General features: G+C 38.2%; 1 protein-coding gene across 8 annotated transcripts in view; it reads left to right on the top strand.

Moving 5' to 3' along the window:
* Window positions 1–19,262, top strand: part of FERMT2 (fermitin family member 2) — a 147,698-nt gene that overhangs the window by 51,309 nt on the left and 77,127 nt on the right. For all 8 annotated transcript variants that reach the window (XM_036750333.1, XM_036750332.1, XM_036750330.1 and 5 more), the window contains exon 3: window positions 3,716–3,949. In XM_036750333.1, the coding sequence (XP_036606228.1) occupies window positions 3,716–3,949 (234 nt within the window). The remainder of the gene's footprint in view (window positions 1–3,715; window positions 3,950–19,262) is intronic.

The raw sequence follows: 19,262 nt of genomic DNA, 5'->3' as shown, positions 1-19,262 counted from the left end.
TATTGGGCTCTTGTTTTATACTGCCTTGAATGTTAGTTATTTTTTTTAAATTTATTTAATATATTTAGTTTTCAGCATTGATTTTCACAGGAGTTTGAATTACAAATTTTCTCCCCATTTCTACCCTCCCACCCACTCCAAGGTGGCGTATATTCTGGTTGCCCTGTTCCCCAGTCAGCCCTCCCTTCTGTCACCCCACCCCCTCCCATCCCCTTTTCCCTTCCTTTCCTGTAGGGCAAGATAAATTTCTATGCCCCATTGCCTGTGTATCTTATTTTCTAGTTGCATGCAAAAACTTTTTGTTTTTTTGTTTTTGAACATCTGTTTTTAAAACTTTGAGTTCCAAATTCTCTCCCCTCTTCCCTTCCCACCCACCCTCCCTAAGAAGTCAAGCAATTCAACATAGGCTACATGTGTATCATTATGTATAACCCTTCCACAATACTCATGTTGTGAAAGACTAACTATATTTTGCTCCTTCCCAACCCATCCCCCTTTATTGAATTTTCTCCCTTGACCCTGTCCCCTTTCGAAAGTGTTTGTTTTTGATTACCTCCACCCCCATCTGCCCTCCCCTCCATCATCCCCCCCTTTTTTTTATCTTCTTCCCTCTTCTTTCCTGTTAGATACCCAATTGAGTATGTATGATATTCCCTCCTGAGGCCAAATCTGATGAGAGCAAGATTCACTCATTCCTCCCTCACCTGGCCTCTCCGCTCCTCCCACAGAACTGCTTCCTCTTGCCACCTTTATGCGAGATAATCCACCCCATTCTATCTCTCCCTGTCTCCCTCTCAATATATTCCTCTCTCATCCCTTAATTTGATTTTATTTCTTTGAGATATCTTCCCTTCATCTTCAACTCACCCTGTGCCCGCTCTCTCTCTCTCTCTCCCTCTCTCTCTCTATATATACACACATACATATATACATACATACACATTCACACACACACACACACACACACACACACACATATATATAATAAACACACACACACACACACACACATATATATATATATATATATATATATATATATATGCATATTCCCTTCAGCTACTCTAATACTGAGATCTCATGAATCATACATGTCATCTTTCCATGTAGGAATGTAAACAAAACAGTTCAACTTTAGTTAAGTCCCTTGCAATTTCTTTTTCTTGTTCTTTTTCTTGATTACCTTTTCACGCTTCTCTTGATTCTTGTGTTTGAAAGTCAAATTTTCTACTCAGCTCTGGTCTTTTCACTGAGAAAGCTTGAAAGTCCTCTATTTTATTGAAAGTCAATATTTTGCCTTGGAGCATGATACTCAGTTTTGCTGGGTAGGTGATTCTTGGTTTTAATCCTAGCTCCATTGACCTCCGGAATATCGTATTCCAAGCCCTTCAATCTCTTAATGTAGAAGCTGCCAGATCTTGGATTATTCTGACTGTGTTTCCACAATACTCAAATTGTTTCTTTCTGGCTGCTTTTTCTCCTAGATGTGGGAGCTCTGGAATTTGGTGACAATATTCCTAGGAGATTTCTTTTTGGGATCTATTTGAGGAGGCGATCGATGGATTCTTTCCATTTCTATTTTGCCCTCTGGCTCTAGAACATCAGGGCAGTTCTCCTTGATAATTTCTTGAATGATGATGTCTAGGCTCTTTTTTTGATCATGGCTTTCAGGTAGTCCAGTAATTTTTAAATTGTCTCTCCTGGATCTATTTTCCAGGTCAGTGGTTTTACAATGAGATATTTCACTTTGTCTTCCAGTTTTTCATTCCTTTGGTTCTGTTTTATAATATCTTGATTTCTCATAAAGTCACTAGCTTCCACTTGCTCCAGTCTAATTTTTAAGGTAGTATTTTCTTCAGTGGTCTTTTGGACCTCCTTTTCCATTTGGCTAATTCTTCCTTTCAAGGCATTCTTCTCCTCATTGGCTTTTTGAAGCTCTTTTGCCATTTGAGTTAGTCTATTTTTTAAGGTGTTGTTTTCTTCAGTATATTTTTCAGTATTTTTTTGGGTCTCCTTTAGGAAGTTGTTGACTTGTTTTTCATGGTTTTCTCACATCCTTCTCATTTCTCTTCCCAATTTTTCCTCTGCTTCTCTAACTTCCTTTTCCAAATCCTTTTTGAGCTCTTCATGGTCTGAGACCAGTTCATGGTTTTCTTGGAGGCTTTTGTTGTGGGCTCTTTGGCTTTGTTAACTTCTTCTGTCTGTATGTTTTGGTCTTCTTTGTAACCAAAGAAAGAATCCAAAGTCTGAGACTGAATCTGGGTGCTTTTTTTCTGCCTGGCCATATTCCCAACCAACTAACTTGACCCTTGAGTTTTTCAGTGGGGTATGACTGCTTGTAGTGTTTAGAGAACTATGTTCCTTGCCTGGGGAGATGCGCCAGCTCTGCCACACCAGCACTTCTCCTTCCCCAAGAACCCCCAACCCGGACTGGACTTAGATCTTCAGCAGTCTCTTCACTCCTGCTGTGATCCTCCACTTAATTCCTCCCACCAGCTGGGCCTGGGGCCAAAAGCAACTGCAGCTGAACTTCTGTAGCTGCCCCACCTCTGCTGCCCTGGGGCGGTGGCCGGAACTGCAAACTCCTTCCACTCCCTCAGCTTTTCCCACTAACCTTCTCTGTTGTCTTTGGTGTTTGTGGGTTGAGAAGTCTTGTAACTGCTGCAGCTCACTGATTCAGGACACTAGGGCACACTCCACCTGGCTCCTGGTCTGGTTGGTCCATGCTGCTCACGCTGGGTTCTGCTCCGCTCCGCTCCCAGCCCCCAGCTCCATGCAGGATAGACCTCGCCCAGAGACCATCCAGGCTGTCCTGGGCTAGAGCCCTGCTTCCCTCTGCTGTTTTGTGGGTTCTGCAGTTCTAGAATTGGTTCAGAGCCATTTTTTTATAGGTTTTTGGAGGGACTCGGCGGGGAGCTCACGCTAGTCCCTGCTTTCCAGCCGCCATCTTGGCTCCGCCCCGAATGTTAGTTATTTTATATGTGTTCTGTAGCCACAAGAATTTGGGCAGGAGTTACATGCATGTGCACATGTATGTGTGCATAAATGCATGTCTCTTTTTATCTACCATGCTATATATTAATTAGGCAGCTCACAAATATATATTATTGACCTTTAAATCTGGAGGTGCCAGGTTGAATTTTTATTTAGTTTTCCTGTAAAATATATATACGTATATATATGTTTAAATATGGGCTCACATGTAACTGAAGTTTAAGGATTTGCTAACTAGAGGCTCGTCACTAGCTTGAACAGTGTCGGCAGAGTTTTAGAAAAGATTTAGCCTGAGGCGGTGGATATGCTGAGAAAATTTGAGATAAATGAAGTATGTTATGAAACATAATTGAAGATGCTACTAACCATTATACTAATGGCACAGTTCCTTGTCTCTAGGCACTCAGTAAATGTTTATTTCTGATACAGAGAAAAGGCCACTAGACTTAGAATCAGAAAGATTTGGCTATTAGTCTCCTACCTAACCTTACAGACTTATGATTCTGGGCATGGTTCAGTTTCATCATGTTAAATGAGGATTGTTCTTCCTCTGCCTATCTCATAGGATTGTTGTGAAGAAAGTATACTATAAGTAACTTTATATAAACTACCATCATTGATGTGAATGGGGTTTTTAAAGTTAATTTTTGAGACATTGATTTCTTTCTATATGAAGTAATCTTAATGATCTTAAGTGTCTTATTTTATTTTTATTTTCTAGATGTAAAAAAAGACTGGTCAGATCATGCCTTGTGGTGGGAAAAGAAAAGAACTTGGCTACTTAAGACTCACTGGACCTTGGATAAGTATGGCATACAAGCTGACGCTAAGCTTCAGTTCACACCTCAGCACAAATTGCTTCGCCTACAACTCCCCAACATGAAGTATGTGAAGGTGAAAGTGAATTTCTCTGATAGAGTATTCAAAGCTGTTTCTGACATCTGTAAGACTTTTAGTAAGTATCACTTCATTTCTTTTTTTTTAAAATGCCCTGAATATCAGTATTCTATGTCTGTCTGATGGGTGATATTTAGCAGACATCCTTTCCAGTGAGGAGTAGCATGGAACAGTAGACAGAAAGCCAATAAAGGCTGAGTTCAAGTCTTTGCCTTTCACAACTGAATAGTTGTTTGACCAAAAGGAAGTCATTTAATTTCTCAGTGATCTAGATAACTCTCTGAGACTTCGTTTTAGACAGGGAACTTCCACATGGTGAAATTGTGAGTCTGGATCCCAGGCCTGCGAAAAAGAAATCCTTTCAGAAGTGTCCTAAGGAAATTAAAATATAAAAATATACTCTTCCTAGGTGTTGGATCTTGACCCTATTCCTTTATGTTCTCTATTGAAATTTAAGATAAATGGTTATCGAAGGAGGGTGAAAAGTGGAGGAATGTAGTAAGAATTTTTCAGTATTCGGTAGTGGAAAGAGTGATGGACTTGGAGTCAAAGGTCCGATGTTCAAGTGTGTCCTCCTCCTTAGCAGCTGTGACTTTAGGTGAGTTATTTACCTTATTTGAGCTTCAGTTTCCTTATGATTTTTAAATACATTTTAAGTGATGTATTTTTCATTTTAATATCACCATAGTTTCCCCTAGCATTCCTCTGCCTCCCAGAGAATCATCTCATATAACAAATGTTAAGACCAAAAAAAGAAAGAGGAAAACAATCAAAATTGTTGATCAAAACATCAAAAAAGTCTGATAATATTTACAACACTTGTGGACCTCCTACTTCTGCAAAGGGGTGGAGTGGGAATGTCTTATCATATCTCTTGAACTGTGCTTGTTCTTTTTGCAACATTTACTTTTAATTTTTATATGTAATTCTTTCTGTTGACAGTCTTATAGTCATTGTGTACATTGTTTTATTGGCTCCGCTTCACTGCATCAGTTCGTGTAAATGTTAACATGCTTCTCTGAATTTATCATGTTCATTATTTCTTATAGTACAGTAATATTCCATTACGGTCATGTACCACAGTAGTTTAGCCATTCCCTAATCAATAGGTGTCACTTTGTTTCCTATTCTTTGCTGTTACAAAAAGTTCTGCCATAAATATTTTGATGTTTATGGGGACTTTCTTATTTTGGAAACTAATTTGGAATTACGCAGAATGGTTTTACTGAGTCACAGCTGCATCAACAATACCTTAGTGTGCCTATCTTCCCACAACCATTGATTGTTGTGTCTTTTGTCATGTGTTATCAATTTGCAGGGAGCATTCTTTTATGAAGTTGTTAATAGTTTGCAATTCTTCCATAACTGTTTGTTCATATCCTTTGACCACTTATTTATGGGAGAATGGCTTTTGGTCATATACATATATATGTATATAAAACATGTATATATAACATATATGTAGCAGATATATACATTGTACATATGTGTGTGCACGTGCGTGTGTGTGTGTGTGTGTGTGTGTGTGTGTGTGTGCACGTGCATACAGACTGCTCTCCAGTTTTTGCAGCACTTTTTATCAGATAGGGAGGTTTTTCCTAAGTAATTTATGTTTTCTAGTTGATGGGACACTGGATTGAGTTTCATTGTTTCTGATTTTCAGGGGTTTTGTGTAGCTGTTTTCAAAGTTTTCAGTTCTTCCAGGGTGATATAATCTAAGAAGAGGTGTTTATTATTCTCCTGGCCTGTACTCTGGTCTGTGAGTAAGCACAAACACTCCTTTCTGCCCTGGAACTGTGATGAGGGTCCCTGCTCCACTGTGGGCACAAGCTCTGCTATGGTAGTGTTCCCCCTTGCCCTGGGACTGCTGCCCAGGACTGTGACCTGGATCCCAGTATGGGTGAAGCAACTGAGTCCTGCCTCAGTGCCAGCAAAAAGACCCCTGTCATCTCCTTCTGACCACTTGTTTGACCCCTTACCATCTGTGGGCTGAGTGCTCGGGCAGCCGCTGCCACTACTATTTTAGTTGCTCACAACACCTGCCCCTGGTTTGCTGAGCTGGGTCTGTGCTGACTATGCTGGGCTGGATTGTGTTCCACTCTCACCCGGTTGTGACAGACCTTTCCTATTGACCTTCTAAGTTGTCTTTGGTATCTGTGAGAGGTCTGGAAACCACTTCTCCTCCTGCTGGCTTAGTCACTCCCAAGACCTGCTCTCGGTTTGCTGGGCCTTGGCCTGCATTAGTGCAGCTTGTGCTGGACTGTGCTTCTCTCTATCCTGGTGTAACAGACCTTTCCTGCTGATCTTCCAAGTTGTCTTGGGCTGAAAATTTGTTTTATTTTGTCTTTTTGTGGGTTCTGCTGCTCTAGAATTTGTTTTGAGTCATTTTAAAAAGATATTTGGAGGGATTTGGGGAGAGCTTGGGAGAGTCCCTGCCTTTACTCTACCATCTTAGCTCCACTTACCTCCTTTTGTTTTTTTTTCTTTTCTATGCATTTTTAAAAAAATGCTTCAATGACACTTTTCTTTCTTTTACCGCCTTGTCAATTCTCCCACACTCCTAACCCACTTCTCCCAGGAATCCCCAGGTGTTTCTGAATCTGCCATTTTTATACCATTCCATATTACATTTGTAAGCTGGTACTCACTTGTTTCCAGTTATTCGCTACAACAAAAAGTGCAGCTATAATTATTTTTGCCCATAGAGAGTTCTTTTTTTCGGCTAGGTGGGTAGGAGGGGGGTTAAGGAGAGCTCTTTTTAATAAGGAAACTGCGTTGAAAATGTAGAACAAGAAAAACTCAAAGGAAAAGTAAACCAGGGTGAAGTGTTCCTCATGTATTGGCAAACGCTTGTTGGACAGTAAGTATGGACAGAGTCATATGTTTTCAGATTTAACCAATATATAGATTTGTTTTGTTTTGCTCAACTCTATTTATTTGTTAAGAAGGAAGGTTCTTTGGACAGAGAAGATTATTGGGAAGTGACAATATTTTTTTAAAAAAGAAAACATCAATAACACAAAAGTTAGTTGATAGAAAGAAATTAGTTTTGTGAAAAGGCACCAAATTTGAACAAAGGTACCTTCATAAAATAGGATTTTTTTATAAATCTCACATAAAGAGTTGTAATCTTCAAATTCAGGACTAGCATTCAATTTCTATAGTCTTTGAAAATATTAAGAAATTATTATTCAGGAACTAAGTGCTCATTCATTGAAGAGTGTGTTTCTAAAATCACGTGTATAAGAGGAAATTTTGCAAGGAGAATACTTTTCTACTAATAATTATACTCGATATGCATTGCATTCTCAAAGAGATGTTCCCTGGTAGGAGGAGGAGAATTTGGCAATAACCAAAATATACTACATGTTGCCAATGTGTTCCCCCATTTGATGCAAAGGTCTCTTTGCTTTGCAGAGATAAAATATCTAACACGTTCAAGAGAATGGAACTTGAGGTACCCATTACCATTCTGGACAAAGTCCTCAGGGATAATTCTAAGTCCTATTTCCTTGAATGCGATGATGTACTTCCATCTTTTGACAAATGAGTTATGCCTCTCATCAGCTATGAGTTAAATAAGCACAGGATCAATCCTGTAACCCAGGTGCTGGGTTAATAGTCATTTCTTGGTTTACGAAATCTGGGTTTGAATTGTAACTTCCATGCAGATAACCTAAATTTTCTTCAGAGTTTTCGTTTGTCAGCTGTCACTGACTTTAGGGAGGTTATGCTATTTAAATTGACTGGGGGCCTCAACCATAGGATTCAAAGAAAAGCAAACCTTTTTCATGAAAGTTCTTTGTATTCATGTGTTGTACCAGAAGCGAGCGAGACACACCACAGAGTATAAGTTTTAAGTGGAGAATTTATTAGCCGGCGGCCATCGGGGTACGGCACCACAAATCAATGGCAAATGTGTTGGGGTGATGGCTTGGTTTATATAGGATATGGGGGTACAGAGTAGGGGGGAAGAGGAACAAAGGTCCTGGCTGATCAAAAGATTCAGTCAGGTTATCTCTCAGTGGGATAATCTCATTTACATTCCTTGGTGGAGTCACAGAGTCCCAGGGATATCTCCCAGGAAGGGTCTGTCAAGTTATCTCTCAGTTGGGATGGTCCTATCTATTGACATTCCAGGAAGGAGCCAAGGAGTCTCAGGGATATCTGCTAGACAGGATCTGCCAGGTGGGATGGTCCTATCTATTGACATTCCAGGAAGGAGTCACCGGATCCTAGGGGGCTCGTCAGTAGCTAGGGGTTACTCAGGGGTTCCTAATTTTCCTTGTATTACACATGAATGGTACTTTGCCACATCATCGAGAGGAGGGGGGAATTTGTAATTGTATTGACTCTTTTTAGACATTTGTTTACTTGAATTGGCAAAAACAGATTGCCTTATTATAGAAAGCACTGTGGAAAGGAATATTATATCCCCAAGTAAATTTTGTGTAAACTCTAGATTTCCATAGAAAGGTAGATAAATTAAAAAATAGAAAATCTCTCCTTCAGGCCACACCGTTGGTGTGGGAAGGCACCTGAATGGCATTGTGGACTAGAGATCAAGGCTCTTCATATTTGGGTAGGGAAAAAGAAGAAGTGAAAGTTTTAAGTGAATTTAGTATCATGGCTGATAGAATTTATGTTATTTTCTAAACATAATTAATGCTCTTGGATTTCAGTGCTTGAAAATTGTAAAGATTGGCGAAAGTGCTTTTCAGTTTAAAATGAACATAACAGTGCATGTTTCATAATCTCTGGAGTTTCATTAGTTGGAGTACTGAAACTTGGGCTTTTAAGTGGAATGTGTTTTGAAGTGGTTTTACAATTTTCTTGTCATTTATAGGCTTCTCCATAATCAAAGGTTTATCATGCTGACATTCTGGTTTGAACATAACTAGCTACTTGACTTAAACTATTGTCATCTACCAGTACAGTGGCCACTTTGTTTCAGATGAGAACTGAATTTTAAATTGTCTTATTTGTAATTTGAACTTTGATAAAAACTACTTATTAAGAAAATATGTGACCTTTATAATGCCAGTCATATTTTTACATACAAAAATTGGAATATGCATTTAAAAAACTATATTTAGTCCCTTACTCTGTTTATTAAAAAGATAAATAATCTATATCCTTTTCTACGTTGTTAGTTATTAGGAGCATTATAGATGTGACACAGTACTTCATATTAACGACTGACATTTTCTAATCTTTTTTTACTCTTTTTAACATAAATGTTTTATGAATGAAATTAAATTATTTAACACTCTTCCCAAACTGACCACTACAAATGTTACAGTCTAAAAATTCCGTTTCTCCCTTTGAAAACTACCTGTTACATTCCCCTTTTGGCATGACTGCTTATTTGCCTTTTTTGCTCTATTGCCTGTATAAATGTGAGAAGGCAATCCTTCTCAAGATCAAACCTTTTGGAACACTATGTGTTAGGTTTTTTAACTTGGACACATCCCTTTCCTCCCTGCCTCCATCCCTTCAAAGTCTGGTGGCTTAATTTGTTAATTTTTGAGTTCTTCAAGCTTTTATTTATAGGCATTTTTCCTTTTAAAACTGTAATTTTTTTTGAATTATAAAATATAAGATGGAAAGCTTATTGGATATAGTTTTAATTTTAGTCAAGTTAGACTGAAAGAGGTGGCTTTTCAGTTTTGATTGAACAGAATGAGAAAATTAATTTAAAAAATTATTAATGGTTTAATAGCACAAAATCATTAGGAGAGTGGTAAGTAGAGATAGAGTTAGATTTAAGGTTGTAAAAATGGAAAATAAAGGTGAGAGAGGCATTAATATTATAATAGCCAAATACAGTAATAAGGATTTTTAAATTTAAAAAGTTGAATTTAGAACTGGAAGGGATGTCATAGATAATTTAGTACAACCCTCTCATTTTATAGTGCTGAAAACTGAGGACTAGAGGAGTTTAAATGGTTTGATCAGACACTAGTCTGAGGTCATGCAGGTAGTATTTTGCAGACTTTTAAAGTGATTTAGAAGTATCAGTCATTCATTGTTATCATAGATTTAGCTACTCACAATTTCATTCTTCTCAGTCTCTATAAGATGTTGTTTTGGTAAATTATTTGGGAATTTAGATGGCTTTTTCCATCTGTGGTTAGATTATTTGAGATAGGACTGGATAAGATATAGTGAAGAATAATTGCTGGAAGTAGAGTCAAGTTTAGGAGTAGCAGGAAAAAGCACAGCTCAGCTTCCCCACCACTGGGGAACATAACAGTGCATGTTTAGTAATCTCTGGAGTTTCATTAGTACTAAACTTCCACAAAAATCTAGAAAACACACCAGACCAAATCCTGATTAGGAAATCCAAGAAAAGAAGTCATTTTTCCAGCCATAAGTCCTCATAGGGAAACAGAGAGGTCTGTGGGATGGGGTCTGGCCAGGAGCACACTGCATGGAGCACTCCAGTACCCAGGGATTATGGCTCTGTTCCTGGTCAGAAAACACTGAGGTAGTAAAAGATATAGAAATGGGTGCCATCTGGCAGCTCCGTGGCTCAGTGTCCAGTTTCAGGTTCACATCCAGGTTAGGCTGGGGAGATGTTAGAAACATCTATAGGTGTCCACATTGCCCATGTCTGAAAGGAAAAAAAAAATGTGTGTGTGTATGCATACACACGCGCACACACACACACACTCTCTCTCTCTCTCTCTCTCTCTCTCTCCCTCTCCCACTCTCTCTCTCTCTCCCTCTCTCTCTCCCTCTCCCTCCCACCCTCTCCCACCCTATATGTACCTTATTCTGGCACTCTGAGTCTATCGTCTCTCAGGAGGTAGGTAGCATGTCAGTCTTCTGGAATAATAGTTGGTCATTATGTCGTTCAGAGTTCCCATGTCTTTCAGAGTAGTTTGTCGTTATAATATTGTTTTCAATATATAAATTGTTCTGCCGTTTCTGTTCCCTTCAGTCTATTGGTTCATACAAATTTCCCTCAGTTTTTCTGAAATTATTCCTTTTATCATTTCTTATAGCTTAATAGTGTTCCCTCACATTTATGTACCATAACTTGTTCAGACATTTCCCAGTTGATGGACGTAGCCTCAGATTCCAAATCACTTCCACTTCAAATGAAACCCACTTCAAAAAGAATTATAAATATTTTTGTATGTTCTTAGAGTTTGTTTTGCTTTGGGTTAATCTCTCTTTCTTCCCTTTCTCAAAAAGACCCTTTTTCCTTTTCCTCCTGTTTCCCTGTTCAGTGAAATGTATTTTTGTACTCAACTGTATGGGCATATGTATTCCATTGACCGGTTCACATGAAAGTGAATTTCAAGTGTCAGCTTGTCAACTCACCCCTTCCTTCTTGTTTGTATAAATTATTTCTGTGCCCCAGTTATGAGATAATTTTCCCGAGCCTTCTTTTCACTGTCCTCTTCCTAGTGTAATTTCTTTTCTTCTCCCTTTTCATTCTTTTTAAAATCATCAACACATAACAAAACCATTCCCATTATTTCTCTTCAAGCTAGACTCCCATTACAATCCCTGATGATAGCGTCCAGAGCGGACACCTAGTTCTTTATCATTCGTTGTTTGTTCATGTTTACTTTTTTTATTTTTCTCAACTTCTGTGTTTGAACTTCAGAGTTTCTATACAAGTCTGGTCTTTTCATCAGGAATGCTTAGAGAAGTCCTCTATTTCACTAAAGGTCTATCTCAGTTTTTCTAGGCAAGTTATTCTTGACTGTAAGCCTAGGTCCTTTGACTTCTGGAACATGATATTCTAAACTCTCCATATCACGGTAGTGGTGACTGCTAAATGAGTTGTAGGCATCAGAAAAATTCCTCCATTGACCCCAAAAGGGAGACCCTTTGATTGTCCAGTCCTATTCTTTCTAGGCTCCTGATCACTAGGCCATCCCCATAGCCACTGTCCAGGAATCAGTGTCAATAAACATCTGCCCCATACCTCCAGGCCTTGTCACATAATCTATTCAGTTGTCTTGGCAGATAGACTCCTAGGTATTTTATATACTCTTTAATAGTTTTAAATATAATTTCTTTCTCTATGTCTTCCTGCTGAGTTTTGTTGGCAATGTATAGAAATGTTGATGATTTATGTGAATTTATTTTATATCATACACCTTTGCTAAAGTTATTTCAATTAGTTTTCTAGTCCACTTTTTAGTGTTTTCTAAGCCAAGCATTATATGTCTGCAAAAAATGATCATTTTTTTCCTCTTTGTCTATGTTTATTCTCTCAATTTTTTTTTCTTGTTTTATTGCTACAGTCAACATTTCTAGCACTGTATTGAAGAGTAGTAGGTATCCTTGCTTTACTATTGATCTTGTTGGAAAGGCTTCTAGTTACCTCATTATATATAAAATGTTTTCTCATTGTTTTAGATATAGGTGTCTATTATCATTTAGGTATACATAGCATTATGGAAAGATCAGTTTATTCTTGTGAATATGAATGGGTGTTGTACTTTGTCAAAAGTTTTTTCTGCTTCTGTTAATAAAATCATATGATATTTGTTGTTCTTGTCATTAGTATGGTCAATTATGGTTATAGTTTTCTTAATATTGGACCATTCTTTAATTCCTGATATAAATCCAATCTGGCCATCATATAGTATCTTTGTGATGGGTTGCTGTCTATAGTCTCCTTGCAGAATATTTTATTTAAATTGCTTGTATCATATTTATTAGATTTGAAGCTTTCTTTCTCCTATTATCCCTGGTTTAGGTATCAAGACCATACTTGTGTTATAGAAGGAATTTGGCAGGATCTTATCTTTTCCTATTTTTTTTTTCAAATAGCTTTTAAATGTCTTGGAGATTTCCCTTGTATATCCATCTGGTCTTGAGTATTTTTTCCCCACTTTTGGATCTTATTTTTGGACTTGTTTAATTTCCTTTTCAAGATCGACTTAAATCTTCTACTTATTAATCATAGTATGCTATATTTTTTTACATATAAATCCATTTCATTTGTATTATCATTAGTTCAATTTTTCATATTTTTAAAAAAAACAACAAAAAACATAGTACCCAGTAATATTTATGTATTCTGTGGTTCTTTTCCTTTCAGTTTTGTTTAGTCTTTGATTTTTTTAGGATTTTAACTTTGCTGTTATATTTGGGTTTTTTAAATTTTTTGAGTTTGATGAGTAATTTTTATCTATTCTTTATCTCTTATATTGATGAAAGTGTTTAGAAGTAGAATGTACACTTTCCCCTAAAGACTGCTTTGACTATAACTCAAAAAATTTGCTATGTTGTCCTGTTGTTGTTGTCATCCTTAATGTAATTATCTGTTGTTTCTATGACTTATTCTTTGACCTACCTTTTCTTTAGGGTTGTTGTTTAGTTTCCAATTAATTTTTAATAATTTATTCAGTAGCCCGTTGTTGAATCTTTTTTTTTTTTTACACTGTGAACCACAAAAGTTGTGTTTAAACCTTCTGTTTTTCTACATTGGTTTTGAAGTTTTGTGAGCTAATACATGTTCAGTTTTTATAAAGGTGGCATGCAGTGCTAAAAATATGTTTATTCCTTTCTTTTAGTCTTCAGGAGTTACCAGAGATCTTTAATTTCTAACTTATCTAGAAATCTGTTAGGTCCTCAACTTCTTAGTTAACTTTAAAAAATTAGATTTATTACCTAGTCTGAAAAGAAAACTTGAAATCCACAACTAGTAAGAGTTTTGCTGTTTCTCAGTTAGCATTTTTCCAATTACTTTGATTTTCATGCCAAGTTTTGAATGCATATTATGGGTTGCTATCATTTCATCATCTATGGTAATGGTTTTAAGTATAATGTCATTTCCCTGCTTATTTCTTTTAATAACTATTCATCAATCTCCACTTTTAGAAATTTGCTTAAAGTGTTATGTTCTGCTCTGTCCCCTAAATTTTAGTAATAATTTAAAAAAGAAGGAAGAAGAGAGAAGGGAAAATGGGAAGAGGGAGAAAGAAGAGGAATGTAATTAGAATTAGAATTGATGATGATGATGATGATTTGATGGCAACTAGGTGCTACAAAGGATAGAGTTCTGGGCAGGAAGAGCTGAGTTGAAATCCAGTTTCAGATAAGTCACTTAATTTGTATGTACCTCAGTTTTCTCAACTCTAAGATAGGGCTGCTAAGAGCACCTGCTTTCCAGGGTTGCTGTGAGGACCAAATAATGATGATACGAGTAAAGCTCTTAGAACAGTGCCTGTCATGTAGGATCTATATAAATAGTGTTATTGTTGTTATTGGTTTAACTCTAAGAATATTTATCTTTTAAGTGTTTTTAGATTTTACTTTCTAATCTCTTCTGAAACCTTCCTCCATTTTGTGCGTAAGTTTATCCTTTTTACATTCAGTGTTAAAATAGGGATAGGGATTGGATCCATAATTTTATTATTATAAAGGACTCCTTGGTGAAGAGTCCTCGTGTACCAATGTGGTTTGGCATGTTCTTTGCAAATTCTTATCTTAAGAGACTTGCCTAGAGCAGAGAAATTAAGCTGTTTGCCCTGTGTTACACAACCAGTGTATGTCAAAGGTGGGATTTGGACAAGTTCAAGGAAGGATCTCTATCCACTATGCCAGAGTGTTGTAATTATTTTTAATTGTGTTTTGCCCTGCATCATAATTTCTTACTCTTTTCTTTTTCTCTTTCTTCTTCTATACCCCCTACCTCAAAGAATGTGGTATAGAAATAACTAGGGCAGCTAGGTGGCGCAGTGAGTAGAGCACTGGCCCTAGAGTCAGGAGGACCTGAGTTCGAATTCGGCCTCAGACACTTGACACGTGTACTAGCTGTGTGACTTTTTTTGTTTGTTTTGTTTTGGTTTTCGCTTGTGACTCTTAGCTATCACCAATCCACTCAGCCAGCCATGACCTCAATTCAGATCTGGATCATCTCTTCCACAGATTATTTCGATAGCCTCCTAATTAGTCTCTCTGCCTCCAGTCCTTTCATGTAGCTGACAAAGTGATGTTCATAAAGCACAAGTCTAACCATGTCATTCCTCTACTCAAGAAGCCTCATTGGTTTTCTATTGCGGATAGAATGCAGACTTGTCTGGTACTGAAAGTCCTTCACAGTCAGATTCCTCTTTCTGGACTGATCACACATCACTCTACCTCTTGTTGTTTATAGCCTTGCTAAACTGATCCATGACCAATTTCCTTCATGTGATATTCTATCTCTTGTCTGCATACCTTTGTAAAGGGTATTCCCTCATGCCTGGGGTGCCTTCCTTCATCTTCACTTCTTAAAATCCTTAGTTTCCTTCAATGGAAAACTTAGGTACTACTTCCTACAATGGATGTTTCCTGATTTCCCTCAGGTGTTGGTACCTTCCTCTTAAAAAAACACTTTGCATTTGATATGCATAAATCTTATATTTATTCACCTATACATTTCTTCCCAAAAGACTGTAACCAACTTGAGAGCAGAGAGGCTTGCTTTTGTCTTGCATCCCCAGCATCTAGCACATGCTAGCATGTGCGCTAGTAAGTGCTCAAAAGTTTTTGTTGAATAGGATTGTTGAATCTTTAGGACCAACTTCTAAGGAATATGGTACAACAGAGAACACTCACTCAAAAATAAGAGGTTGTTGTTTTTGTTGAGTTCTGTCCAACTCTCTGTTACCCTATTTGGGTGTTCCTGTCAAAGATATGGGAGTGGTTTGCCATTTCTTTCTTCAGCTCGTTTTATAGATGAAGAATCTCAAATAAACAGAGTTAAGTGACTTGCCCAGGGTCACACAGCTATTAAGTGTCTGAGGCTGGATTTGAACTCAGGAAGATGTTTTACCGACTCTAGGCCCTGCACTCTATCCACTGTGCCATCTATGCGCCTATCTGTCTGACATGGGCAAGTCATTTCACCTTTCATAATCTCAGGTTCGTTGTCTGTAAAATGAGAAGATTGGACTAGATGATCATCTCCGAGGTCCTTTTTTGCCCTAGATGAGTGGCTTTATGAATCTAATGGTACCATTGACTGTGGGTTTGTCGATTTGTATCAAGCCCTCTGAAACTTGTCTAAAGATATTATGTAACTCATATTTACTTGATGCTTTAAAGATGTGTATGGTACTTTCCGTAAACAACTCTGTGAGACAGGTAGGGCAAGTATTATTATGCCAATTTTACAGATGAGGAAATTTAATTTCTTTTTTTTTAATGAAGTAGAATTGTTTTTTGAAATTTTTTCATATTATTTAATATTTTAATATTCAGCATTGATTTCCACAAGATTTTGTATTACAGATTTTCTCCCCATTTCTACCCTCTACCCCCTCCAAGATGGCATATATTCTGATTGCCCCATTCCCCAGTCAGCCCTCCTTTTTGTCACCCCACTTCCCCCCACCCCTTATCCCCCTTCCTCTTACTTTCTTGTAGGGCAGGATAGATTTCTATGCCCCATTCCCTATGTGGCTTATTTCCCAATTGCATGCAAAAACATCTTTTTTTGAGCGTCTGCTTTTAAAACTTTGAGTTCTAAATTTTCTCTCCTTTTTCCTTCCCACCCACCCTCCTTAAGAAGGCAAGCAATTCAACACAGGCCACACATGTATCATTACATAAAACACTTCCACAATAATCATGTTGTGAAAGACTAACTATATTTCCCTCCATCCTATCCTGTCCCCCTGTATTCAGTTTTCTCCCTTGACCCTGTCCTTTCTCAAAAGTGTTTGCTTTTGATTACCTCCTCCCGCTACCTGCCCTCCCTTTTATCATCCCCCCTTTTTTATCCCCTTCCCTGTGGGGTAAGATACCCAACTGAGCATGTCTGTTATTCCCTCCTCAAGTCAAATCCAATGAGAGCAAGATTCACTCAATCCCACTCACCTGTCCCATTCCTACCTTCCAACAGAACTGCTTTTTCTTGCCACTTTTATGTGAGATAATTTACCCCATTCTATCTCTCCTTTTCTCCCTCTCAATATATTCCTCTCTCACCCCTTAATTTATTTATTTTTTTAGATATCATCCCTTCATATTCAACTCACCCTGTGCCCTCTGTCTATGTATATGTATATTCCCTTCAACTACCCTAATACTGAGAAAAGTCTCATGAATTGCACACATCACTTTCCGTGTAGGAATATAAACAAAACAGTTCAACTTTAGTAAGTCCCTTGTGATTTCTCTTTCTTGTTTACCTTCTCCTGCTTCTCTTGATTCTTGTATTTGAAAGTCAAATTTTCTATTCAGCTCTGGTCTTTTCCTTGAGAAAGCTTGAAAGTCCTCTGTTTTATTGAAAGTCCATATTTTGCCTTGGAGCATGATACTCAGTTTTGCTGGGTAGGTGATTTCTTGGTTTTAATCCTGGTTCCTTTGACCTCCAGAATATTTTATTCCAAGCCCTTCAATCCCTTAATGTAGAAGCTGCTAGATCTTGTGTTATCCTGATTGTTTTTCCACAATACTCAAATTGCTTCTTTCTGGCTACTTGCAATATTTTCTCCTTGACCTGGGAACTCTCAAATTTGGCTACAATATTCCTAGGAGTTTTCTTTTTGGGATCTTTTTCAAGAGGTAGATTCTTTCAATTTCTATTTTATCCTCTGGTTCTAAAATATTGAGGCAGTTCTCCGTGATAATTTCTTGAAAGATGATGTCTAGTCTCTTTTTTTGATCATGGCTTTCAGGTAGTCCAGTAGTTTTTAAATTGTCTCTCCTGGATCTATTCTCCAGGTCAGTGGTTTTTCCAATGAGATATTTCACATTGTCTTCCATTTTTTCATTCCTTTGGTTCTGTTTTATAATATCTTGATTTCTCATAAAGTCACTAGTTTCCACTTGCTCCAAACTAATTTTTAAGGTACTATTTTCTTCAGCGGTCTTTTGGACCTCCTTTTCTATTTGGCTAATTCTGCCTTTTAAGGCATTCTTCTCCTCATTGGCTTTTTGGAACTATTTTGCCATTTGAGTTAGTCTGTTTTTAAGCTGTTATTTTTTCGGGTCTCCTTTAGCAAGTCGTTGACTTGTTTTTCATGGTTTTCTCATATCACTCTCGTTTCTCTTCCTAATTTTTCCTCTACTTCTCTTACTTGCTTTTCCAAATCCTTTTTGAGTTCTTCCATGGCCTGAGACCAGTTCATGTTTTTCTTGGAGGATTTTGATGTAGGCTCTTTGACTTTGTTGACTTCTTTAGGCTGTATGTTTTGATCTTCTTTGTCACCAAAAAAGATTCTGTAGTCTGAGTCCATTTTTGCTGCCTGTTCATGTTCCCAGCCAACTGCTTTACCCTTGAGCTTTTTGCCAGGGTATAACCGCGTGTAGAGACTATTTTTCCCAAGCTTTAGGGCCTGTGCTGCTCTTTTCAGAGCTACTTGTACTCCACTGGCACACCAAACTCTTCCACAGCAGTGCTCCTCCTCCCCCAAGAACCACCAACTAGGATTGTGACCCAGATCCAAGCAGGGCAAAGCAAGAGAATCTGCTTCTGCGCCAGCAAAGTGCTCCTTGGCCTCCTGCTCTGATCCGCCACCTGATTCCTCTCACCATGTGAGCCTGGGATTCAGGAAGCAACCGACGCTGGAGCTCTGGAAGCAGCCACAGGAGCTTCCTGCTGCTGCTGCCACCACTGCTGGGCCACCTCCGCCACCCCCAGGGCTGGGGCTGGACCACTCTCACCCCCGATCCAGCAGTTTTCCCATTAACCTGCTCCATTATCTTTGGTGTTTGTGGGTTGAGAAGTCTGGTAACTGCAACAGCTCAGTGATTCATGGCCCTCAGGCCTGCTCTGCCTGACTCACAGTCTGGTTGGTCCTGGTGCATCCCACACTGGGCTGCACTCTGCTCTTAGCACTGTGCGATAGACCCTTCCCAGCAAGCGATCATCCAAGCTGTCCTGGTTTAGAGACCTGCTTCCCTCTGCTATTTCATGGATTCTACAGCTCTAGAATTTGTTCAGAGCCATTTTTTACAGGTGTTTGGAGGGATTTGGGGCACAGCTTAAGCAAATCCCTCCTTTCCAGCTGCCATCTTTGCTCTGCCCCCAGAAATTTAATTTCTAAATGGCTAATTGAGTTGTATTTGATCACACAGCTAGGAAGATGTGATTTCAAATCTGTGCCTCCTGACTCCAAATCAGATTTATTAACTATACCAGCGTCCCTTTCTGTCAGTCAGTTAGCTAGCATTTATTAAATGCCTGCTATGTGCTCTGCACTGTTTTGTACAGGGTTTATAAATACAGAGAATGAAGATATCCCTACCTATAAAGACTTTATGTTCTAATGAGAGAGACCACAAGTACATATATGAGTAAATGCAGAGTAAGTGTGGAGTATTTACAGAACAAATAAAGATACATTAAAAATTAAAGCAAAGTAGTTTGAGAGGAAAGGGGCACTATGTTGGGGGATCAGGAAAGG

Source organism: Trichosurus vulpecula, chromosome 3, assembly GCF_011100635.1.
Source record: "Trichosurus vulpecula isolate mTriVul1 chromosome 3, mTriVul1.pri, whole genome shotgun sequence".
Taxonomy (NCBI): domain Eukaryota; kingdom Metazoa; phylum Chordata; class Mammalia; order Diprotodontia; family Phalangeridae; genus Trichosurus; species Trichosurus vulpecula.
This window is presented reverse-complemented; position numbering and strand designations above follow the sequence as displayed.